This window comes from Nansenia antarctica, assembly GCF_963989245.1.
Source record: "Nansenia antarctica genome assembly, chromosome: 1".
NCBI lineage: Eukaryota > Metazoa > Chordata > Actinopteri > Argentiniformes > Microstomatidae > Nansenia > Nansenia antarctica.
In genome coordinates this window covers 25,959,851-25,969,584 of record NC_137674.1, presented here as the reverse complement: position 1 = coordinate 25,969,584, position 9,734 = coordinate 25,959,851, and the positions used below count along the sequence as shown (strand labels likewise).

At 43.8% G+C, this 9,734-nt stretch overlaps 1 protein-coding gene across 3 annotated transcripts in view; it reads left to right on the top strand.

The window, feature by feature from the left end:
* The window catches only part of map4k5 (mitogen-activated protein kinase kinase kinase kinase 5), a 49,457-nt gene that overhangs the window by 11,815 nt on the left and 27,908 nt on the right, over window positions 1–9,734 (top strand). For all 3 annotated transcript variants that reach the window (XM_080550405.1, XM_080550403.1, XM_080550404.1), the window contains exons 3-6: window positions 6,063–6,153; window positions 8,323–8,387; window positions 9,033–9,088; window positions 9,204–9,251. In XM_080550405.1, the coding sequence (XP_080406531.1) occupies window positions 6,063–6,153; window positions 8,323–8,387; window positions 9,033–9,088; window positions 9,204–9,251 (260 nt within the window). The remainder of the gene's footprint in view (window positions 1–6,062; window positions 6,154–8,322; window positions 8,388–9,032; window positions 9,089–9,203; window positions 9,252–9,734) is intronic.

Genomic DNA, 9,734 nt, shown 5'->3' with positions numbered 1-9,734 from the left:
TCTAATATGGTAAGATGAAAAGTAAATCCCTACTTTTCATTGTTGATCTGTCACCAGAGATCCAGAGACCCCTTTCACACATACGAGCCTTCCCAGTAGTCCATAGAATTTACCTGGTACGGTGTATGTGTGAACGGACTGATCAGGGACCATCATATTCCATGGAATTTACAGGGAAGCCTTAGGTGTAAACAGAAGCCTGAACATTCCCTGGTCCGGCACGCAAAGGGTTACATATGTCTGATGCAAGATGTTTTCACATGGAACAAGTTAACCAATCACAGCGAGGCGTTTCTCACTTTATGCTTTTGGTTTGGTCCGCTGATTGCCCGCGTGACATCAGCCAAAGTAGTGATAAATATAACTCCACAACTGGGCACTACTTTGTTTCCAATCATAGTTAGCTAGATTACTTGACGTATCGAAATGTACATTTTGTGATAGACGCATTACAGAGCAGTCTTCTAACACACACACACACCGTCTCCTAACACAGCTGTCCTGCATCGCGCAGTCAGCAGGGAGAGAGCCCTCTGTCACTTTAGAGACAGAGAAAGTTGTCTTGTGCGTCTCAACGGTATAGTCCAGGACGTCCTGTTTTAACAAGGAAACAAAAGGAACACCTCCTGCATCTATTCAGAGTTAAAGGTAACCACCCCAGTGGGATCAAACAGGTTGGACCAGAAGTGACATGGGCAGGGAGGCAGGGGAAGTGTGGGAGCTGGGAGTGGTTTGGTCCTCAGGCTGCAGTGTCTCCTGGGCGCACATGCCCTTCCTACGAATGGTAAATGGTAAATGGACTGCACTTATATAGCACCTTTTTTGCTGCTCCAAAGCGCTTTACAACGGCCTCTCATTCACCCATTCACACACACATTCACACACCAATGGCGGCAAGCTGCCATGCAAGGCGCCTCACCAGGCCCGCTCACTGGGAGCAATTTTGGGGTTCAGTGTCTTGCCCAAGGACACTTCGACATGTGGCCAGCCAGGGCTCGAACCGCTGATCTGCCAACCTCAACGGCGACTCTACCTCCTGCGCCACAGCCGCCCCACAAAGTTTAGCAACACCTTGTTGGGACCAGGCTTTCCTCGTTCCTTGGGGAAATAATTTGCAGAAAGTACAAAGGAGTGGAAACCTGTTATATCAAATTCCTTGCTTGGGCTGAGCTCCCCAAAACATTTAAATTAAGTTTTTCTTAAATATTGCACGCTCAGTGCAATATTTGCCCAAGGACACTTTGACATGTGGCCAGCCGGGGCTCGAACCACCGATCTGCCAACCTTGCAATCGTTAGACGGTGACTCTAACTCCTGCGCAACAGCCGCCCCGGTACTGTATCATGAGCCAAAGCTAAACCACTCACAGTGACACGAGGCTCGCTGGTAGTCTGTTCTCCTTGGCAGCGAGAGCGTTGCGAAGGCGTGGATGCAGAGAAACAAGCATGTGATATGAAACATACACTCCAACGTTCCTTTGACATTCTGGTCCATGTTGACATGATTGCATCACGCAATTCCTGCAGATTTTTAAGGTGCCACTTTCAAGTTGTGAATTTCCCGTTCTACCACATCCCAAAGGTGTTTTGGATTCAGATCCGGTGACTGGAAAGGCCACTGAAAAACACTGACGTCATTGTCATGTTCATGGAAACCAGTTTGAGACAGCTTTTGCTTTGTGACATGGTGCATTAACATGCTGGAAGTAGCCGTTAGAAGACGGGTAAACTGTGGCCATGAAGGGATGCACATGGTCATCAGCAACAATACTCAAACAGGCTGTGGCATGTTGCTGATTTGCAATTGATGATTGATTGGTATTAACGGGCCCAAAGTGTGCAAAGAAAACATTCCCCACACCATTTCAACATTGCACAAATGAGAAGGTGTACAAGTGTTCTTAATAATAGAGTTTTCATTGAGTGTAAATTCACAAATAATCTCAATCATCCCAAAAAGAGCTGTTGGCGTTTGAAATAGGATTTCAAGCAAATAGGATTTTCCAGTCAGTTGCTTTTATCAACATTTAAATAATGTTGATGTTTCGGTATCTTATGTTATTTCGTAACACCTTGATCAATGGAATGCTTGTCGTCTAGGTCTAGAGTTGACTGATGACTTAATTGTGAACGTGAACATCAACTTGAAACTTGAACAACATGTGATTTACATTCTTTACTCACAGGAAGAACAGGAAGTGGTTCTTTCTGAGCGGAAGTGGCCAAGCTTTTGAGGCTTCAGCTCAACAAGAGAAAATTAGTGTGTTTTTCTTCTCTTGTCTCAATAAGTCATGCTGAAAGTACCCTTGCTCAGATGTTTGTGGTCGCTCACCACATTTGCTGCATATCTGAGGTGGCACCGTCCAAAGCTCATCTGTGTAGAAAACAATGCAGTTGCAGATGGTGATTGTCAAGGGATGCCATGTAATGGCTGGCTTCATTCTCCCCTGGGTAACGAGGTCCTTGTGTTGACATCTGCCTCCATGAGTTGTCCTACTTCTAAAGGAAATTATGACATATCCTCAAAGCCTCACTACATAAAAAAATATACCCTTCTCTATTGTCAACGTGGATATAACCCATGTTCACTGTGGAATTTAAAATCTATAGATCTGAAAATCAGAGGTTTCCATTCACTCAATTCACTCATTCAATCAATATGTTTCCATTCACAGCCTTCAGAATTAACATGTTTATATGAATTGTACTACTTATCTACTGGACTAGCTGTGTAGAGCTACAGGTCCTGGGCCTAGACCTCTTACCTTGAGTGCTGCCTTTGTTAATTAAAGGGACAATCTGTGATTGATACCACAACAAAGCAGTCACCCAACCACTCGTGGTCAACAGCTGAGGGATGGGGCTGGGAAGATGTAACCACTCTCAAATTCATAGATGGAATGCAAGGATTGACCATCCATCGAATCAAAATGTTTTTGTTTACAATAATTCTTTTTACAAACAAAATAAACAAAACATCCTTAGGGTTGTGATGGAAGCTGAACTAAGCTGTTGATGCATTTATAAGTTGTCTTCTTCAAGAATCAATGGCTATATATAAAAAAAAAGAGGTAGAAATCCCAGATTGCCCCTTTAAATACCCAAGAGAATAGTTCATTTATTGTATGTAGGTGATTGGTTTCTTGAGAATAGATTTCAAGATCCTTCTGCTTGTTTATAAAGCTCTCACTGGCATAGCACCAGAATATTTGAAAGACCTTTTGCTAGCATATCAGCCCAATAGAGCTCTCAGGTCTTCTGACGCTGGTTTTCTGGACAAAAGAAGATATTTGGTGAGGCTGCATTCTCATTTTATGCACCCAAATTGTAGAATGCACTGCCAGTTTACATTAGGGATGCAACCTCAGCAAATATGTTCAAGTCAAGACTAAAAACCCATCTTTTTAATATTGCCTTTAAATTACAAAATAATTAAATTAAGATTATATAATGATTAAAGCACTTTGAGCTGCAACGTTTGCAGGAAAAGCACTATACAAATATTATTATTATTATTATAATTGAGAAGGATGTAAGAGGACTGAAGCAAGCCCCTCCCGTCCTCAGGATAGAGTAGACTACTCAAGAGCCTGGGTCGGCTCGCAGGACAGAAACAAGAGAAGCCATGATAAGAGGATTTAATGCGGGGTCACCTCCGCCAGGTGATTCTGAGAGAGCTATTTTCATCTTGAACATTAATGACAATTTCCCTAGCTAACACTGAATGACCAAGTACACCCAAACACCTTCAACTTTCTCTAAGCTCTGAGCACAATACTACTTTCGGATTTGTACATTTTTGTACATCTAAACTGAACATAGATGTGTACATAAATTGCTAATACAGCCAGCACTAGCTGTTAAGGATGATGGTGATATCCAGTAGTATAAATGTCACATAGTCTGGATACGAGCAGTATGAGGAGTGGGTTCTGTGGCCTAACCTGTTGTTTCTGGTTTGAATATTTGTCACCGGCGTCTACAAGATTTGCGACATTTCTGGCAGGTGTAAGAAGTCATTCTAACCGAGGCCTATAACAGTGGCTTGAAAGCAAGACAAAAGCTTTAGAGGATGGACAAGTCTGATTTCATTTTATTGTGAAATATGCAGGGTTGTTTCCTCTTCTTCTTCTTCGGCGTATGGGTTGTTGTTTCCTCCACTCCACCAGGCTCGGGCCGAGGGGCTACCCTTTTACCACCCCGAGACCTGGTTGAGGGGCTGTTTCCTCGATAGAGAGTTTCAGATTGTATTGTTTAAATAAAACCCTTAGCCAAATTGATATGGTTGTGCCAGGTGATTAGAGGTAGGTTGGTTGGTTGGTTGTTGAACACTGGCCCATCTCAGACCCCAGTAGCTGTATTTTCCTCCAGACTGCAGCTGACCTGGCCCCTCCCCACCCAGACAGACTCCTGCACTAAGACTGATTGCCTCATAAGGTACACTGTGTACAGGACCAGAGCCTCTCCAGTGTTCCTGGATCTTGAACATTTTCCAACGGATTGTTATTCTCATCTTTGTTCTTTGTCTTGTTAGTCCAAAACCTACACTGGAAAGGTTCTCATTAGCACTGCTATGGTCCCTCTCTCCCTCTCTCTCTATATAGCCTATCTCTCTCTCCCTCTCTCTATCTCTCTCTCTCTCTCTCCCTCTCTCTCTCCCTCTCTCTATCTCTCCCTCTCTCTCTCCCTCCCTCTCCCTCTCTCTCTCTCTCTCCTTCTCTCTCTCTCCCTCTCTCTCTCTCCCTCTCTCTCTCTCTCTCTCTCTCTCTCTCTCTCTCTCCCTCTCTCTCTATATACTGTATATATATCCCTCTCTCTTTCACTCTCTCTCTCCCTCTCTCCCTCTCTCTCTCTCTCTCTCTCTCTCTCTGTCTCTCTCTCTCTCTCTCCCTCTCTCTCCCTCTCTGTCTCTCTCTCTATATATATACTCTCTCTCTCCCCCCCCCCTCTCTGTCTCTCTCTCTCTCCACCAAGCAGCTTCTACACACCGCAAACAGAGAGCAGGAGACGTTGTTATTGTTATTACTGTTCATTAGATGTTATAATTCAGTCAGAGCCCTAACCCTGCATGGCCCCTCAGATGACCTTCATCCCTGATCAGCTCTTTGTAAATCAGAGCTGACAGTCCACTCATGGAATAAACAGCAACATGAACAGAAGGAAGGTCCTAATTGATCTCCACATTGATGTGTTAATGTGTTCCAGGGCCATGTCTCACTGCTGAATTGGGAGCAGATGGTGTTGCATACTTTTGCCTTCTACTTCCTACCATCAGGGACCCATTACAGGGTTCCCGCGCTGGTCTTAAAAAAGCCGTTAAGTCTAAAATCTAGCAATCAAATATATAAGGCCTAAAAAGGAACATTCCAGTTATTCGGTCTAAAAAAATGAGGTGCTAGGTGTTAAAAATGAGATCCTGCAAGGAAATCAGTCCGACCACATCTATTTATGTGGAAATGAATCAAGCTGGAACCCCCAAAAATCAAATTCGCTTCCTTTTTTGTCTGTATGGCAGTGAAATCCCTAATTTCATTACCTCGAGGATGGCAAAAAGCTATCATATGGTTTCGCGAATAGGTCTAAAATGCTATTCAAAGAGGTCTAAAAAGGTCTTAAATTTGACTTGTTGAAACTTGTAGGAACCCTGTATTAGAGTGAACTCTCAAAGGGATAGTCTAAACAATCACAGTGACAGTCTATATATTAAAGTATAGTCTACACAATTTGTTATTGTACACTGTTTTCGTATGAATATTTTACACTGTGTGGAAGTAGTTATACATCCAGCCACATTGAACTGCATGGAGTATGTCGCACTGTGGTTTCAAGCTTGGCAAAGCAAGGGGAAAGATTTTTAAGTGTTCTTCAAAAATCACTACATGCTGTATCTTTCCACTTATGGAGTGTGGCTTTTTTGGGGGGCGCTGTTAGTATTACTTACTCGCATTAGTTGCTTATTACTTGCACTACTGATGTCCTTAGTATATACAGCAGAATATACTTTTTTAACAGAGTGTGTGTGTGTGTGTTGTTGTGATTTTGGTGTCTCTTTTTTGGTTCCAGGGGATGACTTTTCCATAATACAGCAGGAAATCTTCATGGTGAAGGAATGCACACACCACAACATCGTGGCCTATTTTGGGAGCTACCTCTGGTAAGGGCCAACTCTGAATACCAGCAGTTTGAGTGATATAAAATAAATGATATTCAGTAGTCCCTGAGAGCGTATCATAAAAGGTAATGCTAGATGTGCAAAATTCTGATCACTATCCGATATTTTTAACAGCTGCCTGCCTGAAACCTCACGACTTTCTCACAAATTATTATCAGTCACACGACTTAGTGAGAGGATGACTCAAAAGTCTTGGAAAGTGGTTGGTTGACTCTGCACTTTAATATCTGGATGCAGTGCTTTTGTTTTAATGGAGCCCTTGTTTTCTGAATGGTATTTAAATGGTAAATGGACTGACTTATATTAGCGCCTTACTCCAAAGCGCTTTACAACGGCCTCTCGTTCGCCCGTTTACACACACATTCACACACCAATGGTGGCAAGCTACCATGCAAGGTGCCAGCCCGCTCATCGGGAGCAATTTGGGGTTCAGTCACAGTGTCTTGCCCAAGGACACTTCGACATGTGGCCAGCCGGGGCCTCGAACCGCCGATCTGCCAACCTTGCGATCATTAGACGGCAGCTCTACCTCCTGCGCCACAGACGCCACAGAATTTAAGAGGAAACGCAGCCTGCCACCCTCCCCTGCCTACAGGAGCTCTCCCAGCAGGTTTAACAGGACTGAGCCTCTGATCTGTTTTATATGGCAAAGCAGTCAGGATAAACACATGAGTCATCGCAGCAGGGTTTGTCTTTGAGCTTCACAATGTGAAACAACTCCTGGCTTATTAGGAGAGATTTACTCATTTGGGAAATACTTCTGAAGTTCAGAAATGTACAAGCTGGTTGACATGTATATTTCATCGCACTAGTAAATAAGTAACCTGAGGAAATGCTGAATTCCTAAATGCTGGCCTACCTACCGGTACCTATCGATTTCCAACTTTGCATTATCTCTGGAAAGACACGCTAATATACTCCATGACTGTGGCGGCTAGGTTGATAGCATACTAGGGCTGGGGCGACTTGTCTACGTAATTGATTACGTGGATAAGTCGATTTGAATAACGTGTGGCGGCGCGTCGCAAAGAAATAAGATCACTGTTCCTTGTCAAAGCATGGATTCACGATAATCTAAATTATAGCGTGGGAGTTTTTTAGACAGAGGCCGAGCACTGTGTTGCTCTGTAAGCTCTGCAAATTGACATTTGAAGCTGAAGCATCTCGGAGAGCTTTGTCAAGATGACAGCAAGACAGCAGTCCTGTTTACTTTTTGTCCCCACCCACCAAGCATGATATATTAATGGTAAATGGACTGCACTTATATAGCGCCTTTTTTGCTGCTCCAAAGCGCTTTACAACGGCCTCTCATTCACCCATTCACACACCAATGGCGGCAAGCTGCCATGCAAGGCGCTGGCCCGCTCACTGGGAGCAATTTTGGGGTTCAGTGTCTTGCCCGAGGACACTTCGACATGTGGCCAGCCAGGGCTCGATCCGCCGATCTGCCAACCTTGCGATCATTAGGCGGTGACTCTACCTCCTGCGCCACAGCCGGCCCATAAATATTAGGACTATCAACACACTAAACTAACGGTTAGTAGTCGTCACTTAAATAGACGACCGTTTCCATAACAACGACGCAAGTTGTGTTTACCCTTTAAAATGGCTGACAGCAACAGTGACATGCTGGCAGTAGCACTGATCAATAAACGGCAAAGACGCCAAGCTAGGAAACAGAGGATATGGACAGTTTTTGACTTGAGTATGTAGGCTATCTAGTTAGCTAACTTGCCTCCCATTTGCAACGCAAATGCATTAGCTGTCAAGGCTAACGTGCACACACACTAGATGAAAACATAAAAACACACCGCTGCACTCATATTCAGAATCCATTATCATGACAGACCTAAAAGTTGAATCAAGCCAGCTCCCTATATAACAACATGTTAGATGAGAGTTTACCTGTCTCCAAATGTCTCATTTTAATTAATAACAGAATAAATTAGATTTTTCACCGTTAACGGTGGGTGGGGGGGGGGGGGTTTGCCTTTAAGATAAAGGCATTAGTATGATCTTAAATTTGGATCGTGCTAGGTTTATGCTAAGATACCTCAACTCTGCAACAGTGGTAGTATAGTGCTTCATTAGATAAAGAAACTATCTGTAACTTAACGGTTCCTAACTGTCTCATCTCCCACTTTTTACCAGCCGAGAGAAGCTTTGGATATGCATGGAGTACTGTGGCGGAGGATCCCTTCAGGACATTTACCATGGTGAGCTGTTGTTCTTGTTATCACTTATTGCAGTCATAAAATATTGTTCACTGTTGGTTACATTTCATTTTTCCCTGTCACATGACCACACTGCTAGCTAGGATTCTGCTGCAGACTAGACTGACACAGGGTTCCCGCTGGTCTTAAAAAACCTTAAAGTCTAAAATCCAGCAATCCCATTCACAAGGCCTAAAAAGGTCTTACATTTCAGTTATTTGGTCTAAAAATTAGGTGCTAGGTCTTAAAAATGAGATCCTGCGAGGAAATCAGTCCGACCACATCTATTTACGCGGAAATTAATCAAGCTGGAACCCCAAAAATGCAAATTCGCTTCCTTTTTTGTCTGTATGGCAGTGAAATACCTAATTTCATCACCTTGAGGATGACAAAAAGCTATCATATGGTGTCGCGAATAGGTGTAAAGTTCTATTCAAAGAGTTCTAAAAAAGGTCTAAAAAGGTCTTAAATTTGACTTGTTGAAACTTGTAGGAACCCTGTTTTTATTGTCGGTTAGATTTTATTTCCCCCTGTCGTATGACCACACTGCTAGCTAGGGTTCTACTGCAGACTAGACTGACACCTACTGTAGCCTGGCTGCATGAAATCAAGGACCAAACATTTGTGTTTTTTTCCCGTTAATTTCAGTGACCGGGCCTCTCTCAGAGCTCCAGATAGCCTACGTCTGCAGAGAGACGCTGCAGGTAATCACACTCCCCTATCCCCTTAGGCTGAACTTCCTACTCAACTGTTTTCAATGTCCACAAAAGTGTGCGATTGCAACCCAGTCTGTAACTCTGCACTATCATTACATTACAGGGGTTGGGATATCTGCACACCAAGGGCAAAATGCACCGTGACATAAAGGTACCACAAGCCCCCTCTCTCTCTCTCTCCACACTGTCTCACTCTCTCTCCACACTATCACTCTCTCTCTCCACACTATCTCACTCTCTCTCTCCACACTATCACTCTCTCTCTCTCTCCACACTGTCTCTCTCTCTCTCTCTCCACACTATCACTCTCTCTCTCTCTCTCCACACTATCACTCTCTCTCTCTCCACACTATCACTCTCTCTCTCTCCACACTATCTCTCTCTCTCTCTCCACACTATCTCTCTCTCTCTCTCCACACTATCTCACTCTCTCTCTCCACACTATCACTCTCTCTCTCCACACTATCACTCTCTCTCTCTCCACACTGTCTCTCTCTCTCTCTCCACTATCTCTCTCTCTCTCTCCACACTGTCTCACTCTCTCTCTCCACACTGTCTCACTCTCTCTCTCCACACTGTCTCACTCTCTCTCTCTCTCCACACTATCACTCTCTCTCCACACTATCACTCTCTC